The sequence below is a fragment of the Triticum dicoccoides genome, chromosome 3B (assembly GCF_002162155.2).
Source record: "Triticum dicoccoides isolate Atlit2015 ecotype Zavitan chromosome 3B, WEW_v2.0, whole genome shotgun sequence".
NCBI classification, from domain to species: domain Eukaryota; kingdom Viridiplantae; phylum Streptophyta; class Magnoliopsida; order Poales; family Poaceae; genus Triticum; species Triticum dicoccoides.
In genome coordinates this window covers 240,765,021-240,789,929 of record NC_041385.1, presented here as the reverse complement: position 1 = coordinate 240,789,929, position 24,909 = coordinate 240,765,021, and the positions used below count along the sequence as shown (strand labels likewise).

At 43.7% G+C, this 24,909-nt stretch overlaps 2 protein-coding genes across 3 annotated transcripts; one reads left to right on the top strand and one right to left on the bottom strand.

Annotated features, from left to right (window-relative positions):
- Positions 1 to 1,370: 1,370 nt before the first annotated feature.
- On the top strand, positions 1,371 to 7,477 carry LOC119275709. 2 transcript variants are annotated; one of them, XM_037556606.1, is made up of 6 exons: positions 1,371 to 1,596; positions 2,816 to 3,154; positions 4,399 to 4,843; positions 5,248 to 5,546; positions 6,551 to 6,881; positions 7,137 to 7,477. In XM_037556606.1, the coding sequence occupies exons 2-5, from the start codon at positions 2,840 to 2,842 to the stop codon at positions 6,866 to 6,868; spliced, it is 1,377 nt and encodes a 458-aa protein (XP_037412503.1). In that variant the 5' UTR covers positions 1,371 to 1,596; positions 2,816 to 2,839; the 3' UTR covers positions 6,869 to 6,881; positions 7,137 to 7,477. The 2 variants fall into 2 exon arrangements, with proteins under 2 accessions (XP_037412503.1, XP_037412504.1); XM_037556607.1 differs by lacking the exon at positions 1,371 to 1,596 and adding an exon at positions 1,739 to 1,813.
- A 1,897-nt stretch (positions 7,478 to 9,374) lies between these two features.
- On the bottom strand, positions 9,375 to 11,760 carry LOC119279503. Its single transcript, XM_037560722.1, has 6 exons — positions 11,708 to 11,760; positions 10,527 to 10,944; positions 10,313 to 10,434; positions 10,058 to 10,246; positions 9,888 to 9,939; positions 9,375 to 9,758 (listed from the first exon to the last, which is right to left on the bottom strand). Exons 1-6 carry the CDS (start codon positions 11,758 to 11,760, stop codon positions 9,642 to 9,644), a joined length of 951 nt encoding a protein of 316 aa, XP_037416619.1. The 3' UTR covers positions 9,375 to 9,641.
- Between the last annotated feature and the right edge of the window lie 13,149 nt (positions 11,761 to 24,909).

Below are 24,909 nucleotides of genomic sequence, written 5' to 3'. Positions count from 1 at the left end.
ATAATAAAGTTCTTTATCACAAGCAGCAATATAAAGTGACATTCTTTTGCATTAATATTTCGTGCATCCAACTAAAAAGCGCATGACAACCTCCGCTTCCATCTACGAAGGTCCTATCTTTTACCTTTTTAGTATTTACCTTTATGCAAGAGTCATGGTGATCTTCATCGCTTATTATATTTTGCCTTCTTCTCTTGGCAAGCGTCATGTGTTTGGGAAAGATCTAGGTACATATATCCACTCGGATGTAGGTGATCATAAGTTATTAGTATTGACATTATCCTTGAGGTAAAATGTTGGGAGGCGAAACCATGAGCCCCTATCTTTCTCTGTGTCCGGTTGAAACTTTGATCTCATAAATGTCGCATGAATGTTAGCAATTATGAAAGACCAAATGATAGTTGAGTATGTGAACTTGCTGAAAAGCTCTTATATTGACTCTTTCCTACGTTATGATAAATTGCAATTGCTTCAATGACTAAAATCATAGTTTCTCGGTTTCAATAAGGTTCTTGATTCATACTTTACCTTGTGAATGAATTGTCACTTTAGCATAAGAAATTATATGTCAATATATGTTGTTGTTCTAAAGATGATCATGAAGCCTTCATGTCCGTATTTTATTTTTATCGACACCTCTATCTCTAAACATGATTATCTCTAACCTTGGGGGAGTTGATACGTCTATTTTGCATCATGCTTTTATATTGATATTTATTGTATTATGGGCTGTTATTACACATTATGGTATGCTACTTATGCTTTTTCTCTCTTATTTTACAAGGTTTACATGAAGAATAAAATGTCGGCAGCTGGAATTCTGGATCGGAAAGGAGCAAATCCTAGAAACCTATTCTGCATAACTCCAAAAGTCCTGAAAATTTACGAAGAATTATTTTGAAATATAAAATATATTAGGCGAAAAAAATACCAGAGGAGACCCACCAGGTGACCACAAGCCTGGGGGCACACCCTACCCCCGGGCTTGTGGGCCCCCTGTGAGGCCTCTGGTGCCCCTATTCTGCTATATGACGTCTTTTGACCTGAAAAAAAATCAAGAGGAAGCTTTCGGGACGAAGCGCCGCCGTCTTAAGGCGGAACTTGGGCAAAACCAATCTAGGGTTCCGGCGAAACTATTCTACCGGGGAAACTTCCCTCCCGGAGGAGGAAATCGAAGCCATCGTCATCACCAACGACCCTCTCATCGAGAGGGGGTCAATCTCCATCAACATCTTCACCAGCACCAAGAGTCTTCCGTTTGATTTTGACCAAATAAAAGAATTTTTTTTTCGGGTTTTTTTTTTTTTGATTTTCCTCCCATATTATCCTTCTTTTTCTCCTTAGGCCCATCTCACGCTGTGACCCGACCTAACCCAACCCAAAGCTCCTCCAATCCGACCCAAATGCGCCTCTAAAATCTCTCCTACAGTCCACCACCGGTTTGCCCTAGAGCCGCCGCGCCGTAGGTTACCGTCGCCGCCCACGCCTCCCCTCCGCCTCCGACGCCTATCGCCGCCGCCATCGCCGTGTACGTTCTGCATCCTCGCGTCACTCCAGTCTCCACCCTCTCGATAATCCTGGACGTTGGTCTTTGAGGTATGAGCTTATATTCAACCAGTGATTTCTAATCCCAAGCTGAGCTACACAATACTGGGTGTGCCGGCCTAGATCCGCCCTTTGCCAGGAATGTGAACCATGATCATGCCGCGGATTGTCGTTTGTAATTCCAGACCTCCACCCACACCCAAACTCCTCCGATCTGATCTCTGCAACAAGCATGGACAAGGAGAGCCTTCTGCTCTTTTGTGCTATGGTCTGACCTATATCTTTCATGTTTCTCTGCAACTAGCTAGTTCGCATACGAAGAATAGCTGGATTTGATCTAGTTTCTCGTCCAGTTGACATGCTTTTCTTTACTCAAGCAAAAATATGCAGAATAGTGTGGATTATATCTGCTGTTTTCCCAAACAGAGGCACGAGCTTTGCTTCTTTGTAGGTGGCCAAATGACTTTTCAGATGTAAACAAATCATCAAACACTTTTGTACCAAATTTGTTTCTTATGGAGGCATGTAGTAGTACTCCCTCCGTCCCAAAATTCTTGTCTTAGATTTGTCTAAATACGGATGTATCAAGTCACATTTTAGTATTAGGTACATCCGTATCTAGACAAATCTAAGACAAGAATTTTGGGACGGAGGGAGTAGTAATTACCACTTTAACTAACAGCATAGCACAGAGGAGTGCAGCGCCGCTGCTCTTTTGAGGTTGTACTTGAGGTATTTGGTGTGCTATCCATGAGCTTGGAAATTTCGGTTTAGAAAAGGTAGAAAAGCTCCTACTTGTCACAACTGACTGATAAGTGTAATTGAGCTATTTGTGGCACCAGTTATGTGTTTCAAAGTAGCTCATATTATATTATTACTATTATTATGCTAGTTTATAGACGGTAGCAAAACCGAGTGAGGATATGGTATTGAGCTAGAAATGCATGTGTATGGGTAATATCACCTTCTCATAGTAAAGAGGTGATCATGGCAACCAACCAATTCTCATCCTTCCAATCAAACAACAAAAGGTGATTATCCAACGAAGTCAACCCCACCCAATCAAACAACAAAGGTGGCTATCCTTAACCAGGTGGCAGGGGATATCCTCAGCCAACCCAGCCTTGCCTCGAACCAAACGACACCTTACTGAATGTGTAGTAGCTTCGATGTGCAAAATTCAGTGCCTTTGCATATATTTTCAGTTGCATTCGCAGATTCGCTAAATAACGTATTTTCTTTTTCCCTGTTTTGGTGGTGATTACTGTAGGCTGAGTAGATATTCTCTTAGCCAATGGCTAGGGAATCAAGTCCTGAGATAGATGATGAACTATTCAATGAAGTTTATGGGAAAGCCTACAGCGGTCCAGTTGCATCTGCTGCAAATAGCGTGATACCTAAAGCAAATGATGAGAAGAAGCCCCTGACCTGTGAGAAGTCAGATGATGAAGATGAGCCCCGAGATCCCAATGCTGTCCCTTCTGACTTCACTAGTAGAGAGGCTAGGGTCTGGGAGGCTAAAGCTAAGGCTACAGAAAGGAACTGGAAGAAGAGGAAGGAAGAAGAAATGATCTGTAAAATATGTGGAGAATCAGGTCATTTCACTCAGGTACTCCTTTCTCTGCCGAAACTAAAACTGGCATTTATTCTGATTACTTGATTGAGATAAATACATAATGGACTACTGCACTTTGTTTTCTCCTTGCAGTGTGCTTGGATTTGTAGTTACACTCTTTACTGGACATAGTGAACTTAAACAACAATAATCTTTCCTGACATCACCTGTAAAGAACTGCCAGGCTTATCAATAGTCTTGCTTTATCCTTTGTGACTGGCAGCACCTAATTTTAGAAAAATATGCTTCAACTTTTCTTCAATCAAACAGCATTAAAACGTGATCATTATTTTTTTTAGTGAAATGTAGTTCCATGACTCTTTTTTTGGAATTGGTATCTCCTCCATTTTCTCTTAATTGATAGTATTGAACTTAATTTCATAGTAATGGTCTTGTACTTCTGCAAAGTCTGGAAGGAAATCTTCAATTTTCTCTTTTAACCCAGCTAATTTGGTCCTGATGGATACAAAATTACAAAGTCAATCGTGCATCAACAGCATTCACATTGTGTACACTGGCGCCAACAGCTGTGCACAGGTCTGCAGCCACACAGGCGCGCACGCATGGGAATCGAGGAAGAATAGAAGGGCTACTTGAAGAGACAGTTAGGAATAGAACCCAGAAGAGTTAAGGAGTCAGTTAGTATTGACAAATAGTTAGTTATCGAGTCCTTGTACGGAAGCTAACATCCTGATATAAGAATGCCCTATAACCCCATCACAGGTTTATGGATAGCAATGGGATAAAGAGGTCTCTGTTTTCTTAAGTCTTCCCTCAGTTGATTCCCTTCATCACGTACTCTACTTCCAAGTTGTTGCAGCCCAACCTCTGTTCTGTCGGTTTACCTCAGCTTTGTACTATCTTAACAACAATGCATAACATAAATAGCTGTTACAAAGCGGTGCATAACACAAACCGGTGGTATCATCCGTCTAATTTTATTCTGAGGGATAAGTTCTAGACTTACCATTCCTCATTCTTCCATTTGATGTTATATTTTATCGGAACCACATCAGTGCAAATGATCAACCATATCGACATTAATAGCGACACTGACGTTGTATGCGCATTGCTTATACACATTTATTCTCTAAATAGCTCTTGCAAAACTATTACTGTTTACTCTGTCCGCCAAATGGAAGTTTTGAGACATACTCTATATTTTTCATCAATGTTATCACAGAAGTGTTAAAGACTTGTCCTTTTGTTTTACATATCCATCTTATCTTTCTTAATAGGGTTGTCCATCCACACTTGGAGCAAATAGGAGAAATGCAGATTTCTTTGAAAGAGTTCCAGCAAGAGATAAACAAGTCAGGGATCTTTTCACTGAGAGGACAATAAATCAGATTGAGAAGGATGTGGGCTGTAAAATCAGAATGGACGAGAAGTTCCTGTTTGTCAGTGGGAAAGATAGGTTAGTGCTAGCCAAAGGTGTAGATGCTGTGCATAAACTCATCCAGGAAAGTAAGGGTAAACATAGTTCAAGCAGCCCAAAACGGGATCGTTCTAGATCTCCTGTGCGAAAATCAGTCGATTTTCGTCCCAGGCATTCTGATTCCCAATGGTCCCATAGCCCAAGAAATGTGTCACGCTCTCAAAGTAAAGGTCACTATAATGAAAGGCCTGTAGATGGTCGCTTGCATGATGATATTCCCAAGTATCCAAAAGGATCTCCACAAGGTAGGGCATCCAAGCACACTGATCTTACAATTTGTTTGTCCGGGCAAATATTATGAGCCAGACATTTAAACAACTCGAGCAAAAGAACTGCCTTTGGTCCCTTTTTGTTGTTTACCATCACGCTACAGTAACTTGTATGGTCCTTTTTGCAGCCAGAGGTAAGTTCTAGCTTTAAGTGCCCGAATACGATAAAGTGATGTCTGTCTGGTTATGATCAGACAAATTATCTTGAATACAACAAATTCCATGGTGAAAGATTTTAGACTTCTTTGAGTTGGCTGGCCTTGAATACATGTATTGTATCTGCCGTTATTCCTCCTTTCACCATATAATAAAGTCTACTTAGGTATCTTAGTCATCTGGAACTAAAATCTATATCTTGCCTTTTCTTCCTTTTGCTGAAGCTTATACCAACTATGGAGCAAAAGACCATCCAGTCCAATCAAAATCTCCATTTCGCCCCTCTTATCTTGATGAACCCCTTAGATCACATGGTGGGAATAGCCAATATGCTGTGGCACATATGCCCAATAACTGCAGCACTGAGAGACATGGAACAGATGCCCATCTAGACCTTAAGTTTGACCTCCCTTCCTATCCACAAACTTTGGAAGAGCTTGAAATTGAGTTCAAAAGAGAAGCAATGGAATTAGCTAGAGCCCGTGACCAGGAGGAGGATGAAGAGAACTCTAAGCATCGCGAGGTAAATTTCTTTTTGGTACAGTATACTGCTTGAAATTTCTCTGTTATATTGTCGGATTATTAATTCTAACACTGTACCCTAGCCTTGCTTTACCAAGTTAAATGAATTTCAGATAAATTTGTATAACCATCCCACATAAAAGTATTAGAAAGTATGTAGCACAATAAACCACTTTACCCCAACTATGCGAATATGAAAACAAAATCCTCCAGATCTATTTCTTCTTCAAAGTGTTGTTTTACATTTCTTGGTCTAAAGGCTGGTCTTTAGTAACTTCATGTAAACGTAGATTAAATGCCAACCAAATGTCTCCGAATTTTTGGTTCTGGTATCGCAATGCCTTACTGCATCCGGCCTTTAAGTTGGAAAATATCCGCGTGTACCAAATTTTACTTGGTTATTCTAGCTGTACATGCCTTCTTATGTTAACAACTTACTTTGAATTGGATGAGCAGTTGGTTTCAGTAAAGAAAAGTAGAGTTAAAATGAGCCTTGTTTGAGGTCCCGATATACTTGTTCCCAGCATCTTGGAAGGACTGCACTTGAGATGGTGCATATCCACCACTATTTTTTTTTGGGAAAAAAAAACTCATGGCATCATTTGCCTGCCTTATTAGAATTATGTAGTAACAGTTATTTTCTTTACCAAAGGGCAAGACAACTTACAACACTTGCGAGGACTAATAATTTATGTTTTTCTTTTGTTTGTTTTGTAAGTTGTAACACACTAACTGTTCTATCTCCATTCACTTCTCAAATATTTAATCAAATGCTAGTGGCTGGTGCAAAGTAATATGATATTTGAATCCTTTATTCACAATAAAATTTTGGTCATATGCTAGAAATGGGGTTTGTTGTAAAGGGCGACCAGCATAACCGGTAATTATGCCTATTCAAGTTTCAACCTTGCAGTACACTTGTTTCGTAGTGTTTTACCTTTTATGTTGAACTGGCTTGCTACTTGACTGTGGTGTTTACTAATGGAATTCTTCTTTGTAATACAGTCACTTAGAGAAATGAGGGAGAACCACATGAAGAGTGTGTCGGTCACGAGGAGTATGCAAGCAAGGAAGTGGGATGAATTTCTTGAACAAAGTTTTAAAAGGCAACAGCAAGCTCAGCAGACCTCATACGCCCAAACTGGGTATAGCGATTTTGATCAGAGAACTGCACATTATGCTGCTACTGGTCCACCTATTGATTCAAAGAACACATATCCATATCCTACTGATAACTATTCTGCTCCAAGGCGTCACGTTGCTTATGGCGAGTTTCAGCATGACAGACATGACGATTTAGGGAGGACCTATGGGCGATATTAGCCTGTGGAATGCGGTGAGTTAACACTCGTTTTAGTCTTTTTATCTTAGCTATGCAATTCAAATGTATTTAGACATAGCCTTCACGTAGTTCAAGAAACTGGCACAAAGGTAAGGCGGTGATCCAGGTAAGTTAGGTAAAGCAGTTAGAGGGTCGCGACTGCGTTACAACAATAGACACGGACTTGGTAACCTCCATCTTATTAGGAGGTGTTGACCCAATGTTCCCTCCATTTTTTTGAGTACCTAAGAGCGGTTCCTGAATTTTCAGGGTGCCTTTGTGAGGAATCTGAGTCAATGGTGTGCTACTTCTTAGCGCCTATTTTCTGTTATGTAGTTTCAGTCTTTCAGAAGGTAAGAATCTTAGTAAGCAACATTTGTTCCAGTTGCTCATTCTGTTGCAGTCTCCAGTACCATCACAAAAGAAGCAGGAGCTGTTAAAACGAAATTAAGACATCACATCGGCTGCTTTTCTGTTACTATGTTGAAACTGGTTGATGTTGTGGCCGTTTTGAACAGTATTTAACGTGATATTGGTTATTCATGTTTCTTCTTAATTTTCTGCCACACTGGTAAGCGTATAAGGGAATTTGCTCGTATTTTGTTGCTAAATTGGATTGGAAAATTGGCATATCAGATCTGTGGACATTGCAGTTTATTGTATCCTTGTTTGTTATTCTCATCAATGGTCATATGCAATGCTAGTACCCTTTTGGTGTAGAGTCATGCAGTATCATTTGAACTGCCAAAACATCTTACATTTAGGAACAGAGGATGTAACTCTTCAGTTGTGAGAAAGTATAAAGTGGGTGACTGTTTGGAACAACTTCTAGCCTACCAAACTCAGTTAGCTGTGCATCATCTTTTGCACTCACTACCACTTTGTAGGATTTGTATTGGAGGGTTGATGAATTTAATTGCATGCATATATATAAATAGTCCAAGACATGATATCCAGGAGAAATTAAGTAACAATAGGTCCGCAATATTTCCTTTTGAGTTTCTATCCTTGCCACCCAAACTGTGTTAGAGTTGGATATGAGTCTGCCAAGTTCATATGCTACTCGTTTGTTCTGTTTTTGAACAAATGGTGTAGTACTTTTGAGTGATTTTGCCTGGTAACCTGTAAAGATTTGAGCGTCAGCTGGCCCAGCTATACCAAGTATCGCCAGGGCTTTGTTTGCAACGTGCATGCTGTTCACTTTTTTTTTTGAGAGTGTACGCTATTCCCTTGTGTAAAGAGAAGAATGAGATGCTCCTTGAGAATTGCATCACACTCACGTGTCATGCGGTAGTAATATGGTGACAGCTTCTGCTCCTGTTTATCGATCTAGGTTTTGTTGCTATCCTATGATATGAATCTTCAGTGAGTAGAGTGATTTTGGCACACGTTCTAGCCTTTTGAAAAAGCAACATTGGAAGAAATCTGCCGAAGTGATCCCTAAAGATCTGTGCTTATAACCGTGCGGCAGTTGTGGTTAGCTTTTTCAAGCTGATTATAGTTGAATGATTGGATTGTGCTGTCAAAGAAAAAGATTTGTGCTTCTAGCGACGTGTTTTTCTTGGCTGTCACGGTTACATTGACGGTGGTAGTACTGCTGAGGGAAGGAGAGGAAACCTATGTTTTTCAAGGGTAGGAAACCTATGTTTTTTCTAGTGTAGGAAACCTATGTTTCTTGTAGCACTTGTTGCATGATTTTGCCTGTAAGTAGCCTGTACAGATTTGAGCGTCAACTGGCACAGCTAAATCGACTCCAAAATGTTTCCAACGCCTATACCAGTTTTACATCAAATAGCAAGGGCTTTGTCTGCAAAGCGTTTGCTGTACAAATTTCGGCATGTTATGAGATTTATACACCAACGTCTGTATGATGATATAGACGTGTTCGCTGTATAGTTTGGCCAGACGTGTTTGCTGTATAGGTTGGCTAAAATTTACTCAAGTTGCCAGGGTTTTGTTTGTGCACAAAACTTTTTCAACTAGATAGACAACAATAACATTCTTTTTTCTTTGAGCCGACAACATGATAGTTAGCATAGGGCCTGGCCACGTACCATATTAATGCCTAAATTTACTCAGTAGTTGACTAACTTTTCGTATTTGCTTGGGGATAAAAAGGGGGAGAAAAATACCTACACAGCATATAGGATAATACACTAATAAATACCCACCTGGGTCTACCGGCATCCATATTGATTTTTTTTAAATATAGCAAAAAAGTTGAACAATTTTGAAACCGTTTTTTGTAACAAGCATGGTCTAGTGTTATACTCGCGTAAAGTTTCATGAAGGAATAACTCCTGTGGTCTTCTATGCGAATAGAAAAAATAAAATTGGCTCTATATAAAAGTTACTGTTGAAGTTTTTTTAAATTGCAATTTTGTGCATATTGTCCAAAAAACAAAAAGTCAATTTTTTTTTATGAAACTTCATGCGTGCATAGAAAGCTTGACCACGTGCGCTAAAATAATGTTTCAGAATTATTTGATTTTTTGCTATTTTCTTCAATTAAAAAATGCTAAACGAGCAGGATCATTATAGTGCATATTTATGCTTTGGCGAGCATTGGAGCTAAAATATAGTATCGTATTGGCTCAAGATCAGCTCATTTTCGGTACATAAGACAATAATACTCAGCTCAGACGATCTTGATCCGACCCTAAAATCTGAATCGATCCCAAATGGCTCTTGAGCCTCCAGCTTTCCTTGCGCTACCCGTTTGACCATGCGCTGGCTTCATAGGAGGGCTCCCCCAAAACTCACGGGCGAGCCGCTTCATTCTTCCTTCCCCTCCGTGTTATCGTCCGCCAGCCGCGACTTGAGCAATCTCGCCAGATTCGCCAGGAAAGGCGTGTACACGAAGTAGCACGTCGTCGTCCAGCTCATCAGCCCCTGCCATCAACCAACAGATGATCTAGTACGCAAGATGAATCTAGTACTTCCTCCGTAAAGAAATATAAGAGCGTTTAGATCACTAATGGGAGTAACTAGTAAAAGATGACAGTGGATGTTGCTACTTACGGTGCCAAACAGCTGGACGTCGGCATTGGGATAGCTCCAGCACTCGAGCAATCTGCAACCAGCAGCAGCAGCAGTTAGCGATCGATGTTTGTAGTACGATAACAAAGGCTTAGAGTGCGGCTAGAAGGCTTAAAATTGCACAGAGTGGAGTGGAGTGGCGGTGCTGTTACCTGACGAGCGGGACCTCGGCGAGAGGGCAGGCGACGCCGACGAGGCAGGCCAGGGCGAAGCCGAGCCAGGAGCTGTCGAGGAAGAGCCACACGAACTCCGCCACGGCCAACAGCACGTACGCCTCCACGTTGCTCGGCACCCCCGCTCTGTACATCTCCGCGCTCAGCTCGATGAACAGGGCGAGGACTCTGCGGATCACAGGAGCCACGAGTCAAGAGACGCACACGCTGCAGCGGCGGGACGGGGGCATTTACATGAGCGACGTCGCCGTGTCGCGCGGGCTCCCGGTGGCCTTGGACCTGGGGGCCGCCCTCTCGTCCAGGAACAGCCGGAGCAGCCCCACGGTGCAGTAGAACGCTCCGAGCAGGGGCGGCACCTGCGCCGGCGCGGCACGAGCAAACAACACCTGATCAGATCTGCGCTGAGGGAAAGGGTCGATGCACATGCACTGGACACGCCGCCGTTTACCAGGATGTGGGTGTGGAGGGGGCCCAGGTCGAGGGCGCCGTTTCCGTACACCTGGAGGCCGACGCGGGAGTGGATGCCGTCCAGGAGCGGCCCTAGGAGGAACCCCGAGCCGAAGAGGGCAGCGGAGACGGCCGGCCAGGCGCGCCCCAGGGGCCTACTGCCGCCCTCGCTGTTCTGCAGGGCACGGGGAGGTTTGGACGAGGACAGCCGGATGGGTAGCTCGCGGCGGCGCCTGGGGGAGAAGGGACGCGGCGGCGCAGAGGCACCGGCGATGAGCACGGGGAGCATGTTTCTTATCCTGCGGGCTGGGGCAGAGCAGGAGTGCAGGACCACAAGTGGCGACTGCAAGCCCACATTTTCCCCCGAAAAAAAGGGCGATGATAGGCCCCGGCCGGCCGGCCCAACTTTCCGCCGTCGGCTGCCAAGCGTCTGATTCTGCGCGCATCAACGGCCGAGATGGCCGCGGCCGGCACGCGCGCGAAAACAGAAAAAACGAAGATCTCCGCGCGTCAGCCGCCTCATGCTCGAACTTGGCCGCCCAGCGCTCGGCCGCGCTTGCCGGCTACCCCGCGCCGCCCATGCTCGCCTCGGCCACCTGTGCTCGGCGCGCTTGCTGGCCACCCCGCGCCGCCCGTGCTCGACTCGTCCACCTACGCTCGCCCGCGCTTGCCGTTTTTCAACGCCACTGCGGAACATACCTTGGATGGTCTCAAAACACGTTCGCCTTGCCTGGTAGCAAATTTCGTTGTCGGTTGTAGCAAACATAGACAACGGTTGCAGCACAAAAGAAGTCATCATCGCCACCGCCGGTTGTAGCTCGCCATTGTAGGTCGCAGCATTTTTGTGTCTAAATGAATGGATGTAGCAAAATTTGTTGTCGGACGTAGCAACAATCTACTATAGTTGCAGCAAAAAAGTCATTGCCGTCATCGCGGGTCATAGCTCAGCCGTGAATAGATGTAGCAAAAAATGAAAACGGTTATAGCAAAAAGCGACATCGGTTGTAGCAAAAATGCGACGGCGATTGTGCATTGCAGTAAAACGTGACGCCGGTTGTAGCAGCATGCGATGCCATTTGTAGCAACCGACGCCTTTTGAAGCGTGTAGCAAAAACTGCGACATCGGTTTTTTTCTTGGAGCAGTGTTGCCCCATCCTCGCCGTCTGCGGCCATCATGCTCACCATTTCATGGCCGGTCGTAGCCTCCCCCTGACACCGTTTGCGGCCTCCTTCATGACCGTGCGCCTCCATGAACTTTGGCTCATTTGGGAGAGAAGGAGAGATGTGTTTTGGGGAAGAAGACGTGTGGAGAGGGCGACTCAAGCAGATAAGGCAGACATTGTGCGGGTATGCGGGACCACCAAAAACATGTGGTTTTTACGCGAGCGACGCACAACCTGAGACGTACGATCTAAACGATTGAGCGACGCGAGCTTGATCGGCCGAGCGTTTCATTGGCCGGTCGCAAGGAAACGTTTTCCAACACTATGTGTCAGCCGAGCGGCACGGGCGCCACATCAGTCACCTCGGGTGTGTTTGCTTGTCGTAGCTACTTTTGCCTGCATTGCATGTGTGTCTCAGTTAGGTCTGGTTGAGAGAGAAAAAAACATCATCTTCACATTGTTTGATTGCCCGCATCTAGGCTTCCTGCATTAGGGGATCATTTTGGCATCACGTTTGGTGTCATGCATTGGCAGAAGGAAATGATAAGCGATTTTAGCAATAGTAAGGGATCAATCGTAGTCTTTTTGATAAGTAAGAGTGTCGAACTCAATGAGGAGAAGAAAGAAATAATAAGCGGTTTCAGTAAGGTATTTTCTGCAAGTGCTGTCAATAGTAGTAGCAAGTAGTTTGATAGCAAGACAAATCGATAGCAAGTAACAAGTAACCAAAGTAACAAGGTGCATCAAGGTGGCCCAATTCTTATATTGCAAAGGACAAGCTGGAAGTACTTCTTATATTAAGCAAAGCGTTCTCGAGGACACATGGGAATTTTGTCTAGTCACGTTCATCCTGTTTAGTTCGATTCACGTTCACTACTTTGATAAATTGTTATGCGGGTGGACCGATGCTAGGGCACTATACTTACTTGAACAAGCACCCCTCTTATGATCACCCCATCTCGCAAGCAACCACAACTACAAAAGAAGAATTGAGATAAATCTAACCATAGCATGAAACATATGGATCCGAATTAGCCCCTTACGGAATAGTGCATAAACTAGGGTTTAAGCTTCTGTCACTCCGTAACCCATCATCTACTTACTAATTCCACAATGCCTTCCCCTAGGCCCAAGCATGGTAATATGTCATGTAGTTGATGTTCACATGACACCACTAGAGAAAGAACAACATAACACATCATCAAAATACTGAACGAATACCAACTTCACATAATTACTTATGACAAGACTTCTCCCATGTCCCCAAGAACAAACGAAACTACTCACAAATCATGTTCATGATCAGAGGAGATAAATATATGATTAACAATATAAACATATGATCTTCCACCAAATAAACCAACTAGCGTTAACTACAAAATGTAATCAACACTACTAGCAACACACATGTACCAATCTAAGGTTTTGGACAAAGATTGAATACAAGATGTGAATTAGCTTTGGAGATGAGATGGTGCTGGTGAAGAGGTTGATGGTAATGAGTCCTCCCATGCTGAGAGGAATGTTGGTGATGACGATGGCTTCGATTTCTCCCTCCCGGACGGAAGTATCCCTGGCGGATCGCTCCATTGGAGAGCAAAAGCGCTCCTGCCCTGGTTCCACCTTGAGACGGCGGTGCTTCGTCCCGAAAGTATTCTCTTTATTTTTTTAGGACAAATGGCTTCATGTAGGCGAAGGGGGGGGGGCATAGAGGCCTATTGGTGGGCCCACAAGATCACATGGCGCGCCCCCGAGGGGGGCACCTAAGCTTGTGGCTCACTGGTGGGGCCCCTCCTGGTGATTCTTATTCCAAAATATTCCAAGATAAATCTCCGTAAAATTTTAGGTCATTTCGACCAAACAGTGTGCGATGCATTTGGAGCTCCGGAGAATACTTATCTTTGCTGTAGTTTTTTCAGGTCCAGAATTCCAGCTGCCGGCAATCTCTCTCTTGTGATGAAACTTGCAAATTAAGAGAGAAAATGCATTAGAATTGCACCTAAAAGTGTAATATAATTTTAAAACAATATAAATAATAGTAGGAAAACATGATGCGAAATGGACGTATCAACTCCCCAAGCTTAGACTCTGCTTATCCTCAAGCGAATGTCGAACTCGATAATCATGACCACATGTTTATAGAGAGAGACACTACTACAGGATAGTCCAAACACGACATATGAATCAGAGACCCTTCGACCAAATAGTGTGCGATGCATTAATCACAAACGGTGTTATAATAAAACCATCACCAATAAGACGAACTGTGTGCGATGGCGGAGACATCAACCACGATTCCAATTAGAGTGGCGTGTGCGATATGTGGCATGCAGTTGATCCATACGAACTATTTCGATGAGCCAAAATATAGAAACACTCAACCATATCAAGGTGCGCGTGGTAGACGACATACCGTTCACTAAGATGAATTGTTTTCGATTAGGCAACACAACAAAAATGGCTGGCCAGATCAAGGTGTGTGCGATAGACGACATACAGTTCACTCGGATGAACTGTTTGTGATGAGTCAAAACAAACAGTTCAACTTAACAAGATATGTGTGATACCTGGCAAACATGCGACTCGGATGAACTGTTTGCGATGATAAAAAATAACACAAAAGTTTACAAGTGACAATATGTGTGTGATACCAGGCAAACAAGTCACGCGGACGAACTGTTTGCGATGACAAAAAATAACACAAACAATTCGACATAACAAGATGTGTATGATACCCGGCAAACAAGTCAGTAATCAGAGTTGTGTAGTAACGCGGACCGATAATAACACATATATTCATGCTAATAAGCACCTATTTTAGAAAATGATTGCAAAAATTATCGTTCGTACTCATACATAATCAACCAAACAACATAATAGCGGCATTACATATCAGCAAGGTTCAGAAAACAGCAAAATATAAACAGCTACTCGTCGATGTTGTTGTGGGGCCGGCCTGTTGGTGTGACGATGTTGAAATATTCTCTGCACTAATGCAAAATCCTCTGTCAGAAGGAAGAGTAGAGATTCGGGTCGGCGTCGACCATGTCCTTGAACATTTCATAGGCTCGACCATTCGTCTGCTTCTGCTCCATCGCAGTAGCTCCGGGCTCAAGGATCCCGTCCACGGCCAAATGCACGCGTACGACGCGGCCTTGACGGACATGCTCCAAACGGCCGTAAACAACAATGGCATCAGCTGAAAAAACGAAGACATCAAGCTCATGTTGGTGAATGGGTATCCGGCTCCGACTCCGACAATCACTCCGAGAGAAGCTATCACTCCGACTCCGAATATACTCAAGATGAATGTGTTGCCGTTCTAGCACTTGTGTCAACCAACTCCTACGACATATTTGACTCACCAAATGAAGGAATTGGAAGATGCTTCATGGCCAAAGGTCCTAAGGTAACACATCCCGAGTATGTTGATTTCAATAGTGATGAAGATGACTTGCTAGGTGATGATGATTTACTTGTTGACAACTCTAGTGATGAATACTATGATGAAACGTCAATTAATCATACTAAAACGAATTACAATGATAAGGAGAAGATTGAGCTTCTAACTAAAGAACTAAACAATCTTAAGTTAGCTCATGAAACTATCTTCGAAGATCATCGAGAACTTTTAAGGGCTCATGAGAAGTTACGCTTTGAAAAGCTCAATCTTGAGCAAGAGCATGAGTTCTTAAAGGCAATCAATGATGATCTCCGTAAGAAAAGTTCTTCTTACATTGCCAAGCGTTTACTCTTATCTAATTACATGCCTCAAGTCAAGTCTAGTAACAAGTACAAGAAAGATCCTTCCTCTAGTAGTAACAATAATAATGCCAAATCCAATATTGTTGCTTCTAGTAGTTCTCTTGATTCCACTAATGATTCTCTTATCCAAGTTACACTTGAGCAAGAAAATAGCTTATTGAAGGGAATTATAGAGAAAGGTGTATACAAGAGCCTTGTCGGGAGTAAGCAATTCGAGGAAATTGTACGCAAGGAAGGAAGGCACCGGAAGAATCAAGGTGTTGGTTTTGAACGAAAGTTCAATGCCAATGGAGTTGAGTGGGAAGAAGATCAATACCCCAAGACGAAGTTTGTTCCTCAACAAGAGAAGTATGATCCTACTTCCTTCAAGGGAACACTAGCACAAGATGATCTTCCACCACAAGACCACAAGAACAAAGGCAAGGACAAGCTTCAAGAGGAGATTGATGCATTTGAAGAAGCACCTAAGGCCTTGGTCAAGTGGGTTCCCAAGACTACGTAAAGTTCTACTTCATCAAGTACAACTACAACTCCATGGATTCCCATCAAGATGATGTGGATCCCGAAGAAGAAGAACTAGAGAGTTCTTGAGGGTGACTCCGCCAACCTTCTTCACTCATATCATTATGGCAAGGACAAGTGCAATCAATTTCCATATCTTGCACTAGTTCAAGGAGTCACAAACCCTCATGTTGGTAAGGCAAGGGACAAGGTAACCTAATGATTTCATGGACATCATCTTGTGTGTGCATCACTCTATGTCTATGGATATTCTTGTTTGTTCCTTGTGGGACTAACCCATGTAGGTATGTTGAAAGTGCAACTCACTCCAAAGGATTGCTCCAAATGATCTACATCTACATTGAGCATCCATATCATCAACACCTACATGAAGTCATCATCGACAAAACCCAAGGTTAGTTCATCCCTCTAAGGGGGGATCTCACATCTAGGGGGAGCTTAACTCTAAGAATTGAGTCAAAGCAACTCTAATGGTGTGAACACATAAATGCATTATGTAAAAGTGGTAACCCCACTTGAGCTTAAACGATGAGTATGACCTATGATCAAATGTTCTCATTTGACTCCTAAGTCAATATACTCATATATAGATGACCTAGTCGTCGCCAATTTTTTGATAGATGCTAGGATTGGTTGTGCATGCTTTGCCACATATTTCATTTGCCATTTTATTGTGTGAGCATGTTGGTTGCATATTTTACTCATTCGAGGACATCCACTTGTTGCTTTGATTGACTGGCTTCTTTTTCTTTTGGCCAAGTGGATGGACAAGAATGCCTAAGAACCTTCTCTAGCTATCTATGCTTTTCTCATCTCAAACTCTATTCATGCTACATCACAAAATTTGATCAAGTCAGATTCGAACCACTCTGTGTGAGGAGCACTCGGAGTCCCCGATTCGTCATAGACTTAACTTCCAAAACTTCTTTGTGATTCTCGGTCTGACCGATTCCTCCATTTCGGTCCTACCGAGATTACTAAGTCGATCTAGGTTTTCAATCTTGGTGCAACCGATTTGAACTTTTCGGTCACACTGAGTTGCTGTAACTGTATACAGTTATGCATCTCGGTGCCACCGAGTTGTTCCACTCGGTCACACCGACAGGGTTGGGCTATATATACTCACGGGAAAAAAATTGGAAATTTTCTCCAAACCCCTTCGCCCACGCATAGCTCGCTCTGCCTCCAGGGTCTCCGAATCGTCTCCTCGTCGCCAGCCGCCTCCTGTCGCTGGTCTCCGCCGCCGTCAACGGAATTCACCCCCGCCATTGCCGCCATAGCGAGTTCATCGCCAAGCTAGGGTATGGACTCGATCACAGTGCTATCCCCGTCCGATTCCTAGCACATTGTGTTCATTATGATTCTTGCCACGATTGAAACACTCCTATCCATTCAATACAATCCTTAGAATAGATGCGATTTGAAAATTTAGGGTTAGGTTTCCGCCGAAACCATCTCGGACCCATCGGGTTGGAAAACTCGGTCCCACCGATTTGGCTAACGCCATTGCACTAGTAACTCTCGGTTTGACCGAGAATTGCTAATCGGTGTGACCAATTTTAGAACTTTGTGAAACCCTAGCAGTCTCGGTGCCACCGAACTGTGACTCGGTTCGACCGAGTTCACCAGTTTAGGTTCCAAAACTGCTTCGGTATCACCGAGTTTGAAAATCGGTTGATCCGTAATGCTTTCTGTGGAAAACTAAAACTAAGTTTTTGAATCATTATTTTGCAAAAATCTCTGCATTTTGTGATGCTCATCCATTCTATCTCATCTATAACTATTCACAGGGTCAGTAGTCAGAATTTGCAGCATGTCAGACCAAAGTGATAGTCAGAACAAGTCAGAAGAGCACAATCACATGATTGAGGGCACTAGTCCCTCTAGCACTTCAGATGATGGCAGCAGGAGCACCCCAAGCAATTTGCCTAAAGCTGCCACCAGGACAAGAAAGAAGAGAACCTCAGAATCTGAGGATGAGGATTATATGGCAGAAGAAGATGAGGCTACTTCCAAGAAGGTAGTGCTTAAAAAGGAGTATGCCTCAGCAAAGAACACAAAGCCTGGACTCAATAGGAAGGTCCCTGCCAAGAGGACACCTATGCTGAAGGTCAGAGGATCAACTCAAGTGCCTGAAAAGACTGATCCCAAAGAGGCACCTGCAAGAAGAGTCACAACTTCCAAACCCAAGAAAGTTCCCACTCGAGAAACTATGAAGTTTACCATTGAATCAGAAGATGAAGCTGCTGGTCAAGATAAGAAGAAGAAGAGAGCCAGAACCACTACTGCCCAGGTTCTTGGAAATCCCTCTATGAGGAGAGACTCTGAAGAGGAAGAAGAGGTTGCTGCACCAGCACCCAAGGCACAAAAGCTGATGGGTGATGCTATAAAGTCAGGGGCTGCAACATCAAAGCCCAAGGAAGCACCCAAAGCTTCCCCCAAGCCCAAGATTGCACCAAAAAGGAATACCAGGAGTATTCCAGTGCTGAGAAGAACAAGGCCCCAATGCCTGAAGTTGCTGATGAGGAAGATGATGAAGGACAAGTCCTGAGGAAGCTAAAGCCCAAGATTCCAGACCACAATGATGCTCATCCTGTGGCTGAGAACATGAAGTTGAGAAAGGATGCATGACTCAGACTGTGGAGGCTGTCAGATCCATATGCTATCAGGAGAAGGACTATTGTTGATTACATGTTCCACACTAAGGAACAACAGGATTTCTATGAGACAGTGCTGTTGGACAAGAAACCTATAGTGTGTGATATGAGGTGGGTCGATTGGACCTACATGAAGGAAAATGAAGAACACTATCCTGGAGTGCAAGACAGTTTCATTGCTTGTGGAGTTGCAGACTTTGTTGGGCAGAAGCTCACAAAGTGGAATGATGAGCTCATTATGCAATTCTACTCCACAACACACTTCTATCCAGATGGCAGGATAGTTTGGATGTCTGAAGGTACAAGGTACCAGTCAACAATTGAGGAATGGGCCAATCTGATCAATGCCCCAAAGGAGAGTCAAGATGACTTGGATGTCTATGCCAAGAAGAAGATGGATCACAATACCATGGCTCATATGTACAAGGAAATCCCAGATGCTGCAGTTGAGACACATAAGTTTGGGTCAGTTCATTTTCTTCTATCAGGGCTACCAACAATCAACTGGATCCTAAGGCATACTTTACTGCCCAAGTCAGGTGACCACAACATGATTAGAGGGCATGCTATCAACTTGCTACACTTGTTTGATGTGCCACAAAAATTCAAGGTCATGAGCCTCATTGTTAAGACCATTAAGAGGACAGCAGCAGACCAGAAGAGAAGTTGTGGGTATGACCCACAGATTCAGGAGTTGATTAACTCAAAGATGGGCACATGAACATACTTGCTGGATAAGGAACATTTTGCTATCTATCCAGACTTTGAGGACAATCAAGTTGTGATGAATGAGAATGAACCATCATCAGTGCAAGCTCAAGAGAAGAAGGAGAAAGCAAAGAAAGAGAAGGCTGCCAAGACGCCAACTCAAGAGGAGGCATCTGAGTACTTTTTGAAGAACAAACAGGAGCAGCTTGGTTACTTGATAGCATCAACACTAAGGATTGAGAAGGGGTTGGCCACCCTAACTCAAAACCAGGAGAGCCTGGAAAGAATCATGGAACAAAAATTCTATGATCTAGATGTCAAAGTAACTGAGATTCAGTCAGTTGTGGAGCAGCTCCAGGATGACATGCAGGAGAGGAAGGGCAAGACAACCACTGATGCATTTGCCAGAGTACCTAGAGCTCAGAGATCAGCTGCAGTGCCTGTGACAGACACCAGAGCCACATCATCTGCACCAGCTACAGCTCCTAAAGCTCCAGTGCAACCAGCTCCAGCACCAACTCCTCCAGCTCCATCCACATCAACTGAAACCTTCGTCCAAGGAGCCATCTCTACACCACCACCTGAAGATCAAGCCTGAGAGTCGATCTAGCACTATGCATTTTCTATGAACTTTTTGGTAACTTGTTGCCAAATGGGGAGAACAATGTATAGATCATAGGCTTCGAGAGAGAGAGAGAGAGAGTGTTGCTTTTTGTTCTCTCTTGCTTTGGTGGTTAAACTTTGTTTGCTTTTGATTGCTTGAGATACTATGTTGTTATCTGTGAGAACATTGATGATCATGTGTTTGATCATAAGCTACACTTATGCTTGTTAGATGATATTATCTTACCTATCCTTATATGATCATTCACTTTGCTTGGTGATGAGTGCATGTATTCAATCTTTATTATTTTGAGCGCTCCACCAAGATGTATGTGACATGGAAGAGTAACCCATGAGCCTAATTCCTTGTGCATTTGCAGTCCAAAGCAAATCTTAAACTATGCACAAATTTAGGGGGAGCTCTTGCTTATCACATACTTCTCAAAGCGACGATGTTTTTCAATCTTATTATCATTTGTCGAAGCTTTGATCTATATGTTGTCATCAATTACCAAAAAGGGGGAGATTGAAAGTGCAACTATCCCTAGGTGGTTTTGGTAATTCATAACAACATATAGCTCATTGAGCTAATGCTATTCCAAGACTATTATTTCAGGAAAGCTCAATGAATGGCATGGCGTGGATGATGAAAGTGAATCCCTCAAAATATCAAGGACAAGGGATTGGCTCAAGCTCAAAAGCTCAAGACTCTTCATTTTACATTTTAGTGATCCAAGATCACATTGAGTCTATAGGAAAAGCCAATACTATCAAGGAGGGATGAGGTGTTGCTTAATGAGCCTATTGCTTCAAGTGCTTAGTGATATGCTCCAAAAACCCTCAACTACTTTCTCACATCCACATATGACCTAAACCCAAAGTCAAAATCGGTCCCATCAATTCTTTCTATCCGTCGCCACCGAGTTCAAATGTCATAGCCACTGCCACAAACCCTAGGCAAATCGGTCTTACCGATAGGGATCTCGATCTCACCGAGATGGGATTGTAATCTCTCTGTTTCCCTTCGTAACGTTTCGGTCTAACCGAAGTGAGCGATCGGTCCCACCGAGATTGCAATGTAAACTCCCTATTTCCCTTTCGTAACATTTCGGTCTCACCGAAATGAGCGAATCGGTCCCACCGAGTTTACCTGACCAACTCTCTGGAAAGCTTATTACCAAAATCGGTCTCATCGAGTTTGTGTAATCGGTCTCACCGAGATTACGTTATGCCCTAACCCTAATCATATCGGTCCTACCGAGTTGCATGTCGGTCCCATCGAAAATCCTAACGGTCACTAGGTTTACTAAATCGGTCCGACCGAGTCTGTTGAATCAGTCCCACCGAGTTTGGTAAATTGTGTGTAACGGTTAGATTTTGTGTGGAGGCTATATATACCCCTCCACCTCCTCTTCATTCGTGGAGAGAGCCATCAGAACAAACCTACACTTCCAACTTACCATTTCCGAGAGAGAACCACTGACTCATGTGTTGAGGCCAAGATATTCCATTCCTACCATATGAATCTTGATCTCTAGCCTTCCCCAAGTTGCTTTCCACTCAAATCTTCTTTCCACCAGATCCAAATCCCATGAGAGAGAGTTGAGTGTTGGGGAGATTATCATTTGAAGCACAAGAGCAAGGAGTTCATCATCAATGCACCATTTGTTACTTCTTGGAGAGTAGTGTCTCCTAGATTGGCTAGGTGTCACTTGGGAGCCTCCGACAAGATTGTGGAGTTGAACCAAGGAGTTTGTAAGGGCAAGGAGATCGCCTACTTCGTGAAGATCTACCGCTAGTGAGGCAAGTCCTTCCTGGGTGACGGCCATGGTGGGATAGACAAGGTTGCTTCTTCGTGGACCCTTCATGGGTGGAGCCCTCCGTGGAATCGCACGACCGTTACCCTTTGTGGGTTGAAGTCTCCATCAACATGGATGTACGATAGCACCACCTATCGGAACCACGCCAAAAACATCCGTGTCTCCAATTGTGTTTGAATCCTCCAAACCCTTCTCTTTACATTCTTGCAAGTTGCATGCTTTAATTTCCGCTGCTCATATACTCTTTGCATGCTTGCTTGAATTGTGTGATGATTGCTTGACTTGTCCAAAGATAGCTAAAATCTGTCAAACTCTAAAATTGGGAAAAGGTTAAGTTTTTAATTGGTCAAGTAGTCTAATCACCCCCTCTAGACATACTTCAAGGTCCTACATCCCCGACAACGTCGCCAGGAATTAGTCTTGATAACCCACAAGTGTAGGGGATCGCAACAACTTTCGAGGGTAAAGTATTCAACCCAAATTTATTGATTCGACACAAGGGGAGCCAAAGAATATTCTTGAGTATTAGCAGTTGAGTTGTCAATTCAACCACACCTGGATAACTTAGTATCTGCAGCAAAGTATTTAGTAGCAAAGTAGTATGATAATAAAGGTAACGGTAGCAAAAGTAATATTTTTGGGTTTTGTAGTGATTGTAACAATAGCAACGGAAAAGTAAATAAGCGAAGAACAATATGTGAAAAGCTCATAGGCATTGGATCAGCGATGGATAATTATGTCGGATGCGATTCCTCATGTAATAGCTATAACATAGGGTGACACAGAACTAGCTCCAATTCATCAATGTAATGTAGGCATGTATTCCGAATATAGTCATACATGCTTATGGAAAAGAATTTGCATGACATCTTTTGTCCTACCCTCCCGTGGCAGCGGGGTCCTAGCGGAAACTAAGGGATATTAAGGCCTCCTTTTAATAGAGAACCGGAACAAAGCATTAACACATAGTGAATACATGAACTCCTCAAACTACGGTCATCACTGAGAAGTATCCCGATTATTGTCACTTCGGTGTTGTCGGATCATAACACATAATAGGTGACTATAGACTTGCAAGATAGGATCAAGAACACACATATATTCATGAAAACATAATAGGTTCAGATCTGAAATCATGGCACTCGGGCCCTAGTGACAAGCATTAAGCATAGCAAAGTCATAGCAACATCAATCTCAGAACATAGTGGATACTAGGGATCAAACCCTAACAAAACTAACTTGATTACATGATAAATCTCATCCAACCCATCACCGTCCAGCAAGCCTACGATGGAATTACTCACGCACGGCGGTGAGCATCATGAAATTGGTGATGGAGGATGGTTGATGATGACGACGGCGACGAATCCCCCTCTCCGGAGCCCCGAACGGACTCCAGATCAGCCCTCCCGAGAGAGATTAGGGCTTGGCGGCGGCTCCATATCGTAAAACATGATGAAACTTTCTCTCTGATTTTTTTCTCCGCGAGACAGAATATATGGAGTTGGAGTTGAGGTCGGCGGAGCCTCAGGGGCCCCACGAGATAGGGGGCGCACCCAGGGGGTGGGCGCGCCCCCACCCTCGTGGACAGGGTGTGGGCCCCCTGGTCTTGATTCTTTCGCCAGTATTTTTTATATTTTCCAAAAAGTGCCTTCGTGGATTTTCAAGACATTCCGAACACTTTTGTTTTCTACACATAAAACAACATCATGGCAGTTCTGCTGAAAACAGCGTCAGTCCGGGTAAGTTTCATTCAAATCATGCAAGTTAGAGTCCAAAACAAGGGCAAAAGTGTTTGGAAAAGTAGATACGTTGGAGACGTATCAGTCGCCGCCGCCCTGAGGTAACCCTTGCCGGGCAAGTGTACTGTGCACCACCACCACATTTCCACCATGAATCCACCAAAGCAGGAGTAGGGTTTTACGCCTCGCGGCGGCCCGAACCTGTGTAAAACTGCCCGTGTGATCTCTGCCGCGCTGCCCCATGTTGGTCTGCTCTTTGTGCAACGTGACTCCCCCTTCCCGAACCAGCAAGGGGCCGTCCTGGTCCCATAGGTGGCCGTGGTTTCCCGCGACAGTAGACATCATGGCCACACTGGCCTGATTTTTGCTCACATTGTGGACATTTGCATGAAAACCAGTGAATCAGCTAGAAGAAAAATGAATGCACGGTGATTTCCGCTGGTTAATTAACAGGGAAAGATGGACTATGATAAGAGATGAGCAAATATTTCGCTAAATTAATTACCTTCTCCATGAGAAAAATCCCTGGCCCAATCCCGCAGAAAACCCCAATCGACTAGAGTCCAGAAAGTTAGTGCAAGTCGGTGCAGATAGGCATCGGCAAGCGGTAGGGGCAAAATCCTATGCCATTTGGAGCGCGACGGCCACCCGCCGCCAACAGCCGTCGAGCTTAGGTGTGGCCGCCGTGATAGAAGTTGATGACATGCAGAGTTGAGGAGGAGTGCGCGGCGAGTGAGTGGGGACAAAGTGAGGAGGGGGTGAGGGTTTTGTTTTTTTCCCTTTTCATGTGTGGGTGAACGCACACGGTTCGCATAGGCGATGAAGATGAACCATGTGCAATAATAAATCACCAAGATTGAAGGGGAATCCAAATTTCCTTCCTCGTTTGTCCTTCAGTTTTCTTCTATGATCAACATATCCCCTCCAATGCACCGTGTTCAAATTTGGCACTTTTCCAGGCTCATTTACTATATTTACTCCATTATTTGCATTTTCTAGGCATTAATGCACATAATTCAAATTCAGACAATCGATGCATGAAAAAGTCCACAAAAACGGTCTGGAAAACCATGCTCATGGTATTTAGTAAATTTCCATGCTTTTCACAAGGAATGGACAGAGATTTCAAGCATCTGTGTGGCAAGATTCAACCACAAACGTGTTGTTTATTGGTTTTTCAACTATATAAAAATGACAAACATGCTAGAAATAAATGACACCATGGTGCCATGGTATGGCCTCACCATGCCTTGGTAAAAATGTGAGAAGGTTTGGCTTATGTTGTCATGCACGCTCTTCATAAATCGAACCATCGACGAGTAAGTTTTGTGGTTTCGAGAGGGAATTCTCCAAGGTTAAAGGGGAATCCAAATTTCCTTTGTCGTTTGTCCTTCGGTTTTTTCT

Coding starts and splice junctions, on each gene's coding strand:
- LOC119275709 (XM_037556606.1), top strand. CDS start 2,840: ATGGCTAGGGAATCAAGTCCTGAGATAGATGATGAACTATTCAATGAA. Junction 3,155..4,398: donor AATCAGGTCATTTCACTCAG/GTACTCCTTTCT, acceptor CTTTCTTAATAG/GGTTGTCCATCCACACTTGG. Junction 4,844..5,247: donor TCCAAAAGGATCTCCACAAG/GTAGGGCATCCA, acceptor CTTTTGCTGAAG/CTTATACCAACTATGGAGCA.
- LOC119279503 (XM_037560722.1), bottom strand. CDS start 11,760: ATGAAGGAGGCCGCAAACGGTGTCAGGGGGAGGCTACGACCGGCCATG. Junction 10,435..10,526: donor CCCTCCACACCCACATCCTG/GTAAACGGCGGC, acceptor GCGCCGGCGCAG/GTGCCGCCCCTGCTCGGAGC. Junction 9,940..10,057: donor GCCGAGGTCCCGCTCGTCAG/GTAACAGCACCG, acceptor TGCTGGTTGCAG/ATTGCTCGAGTGCTGGAGCT.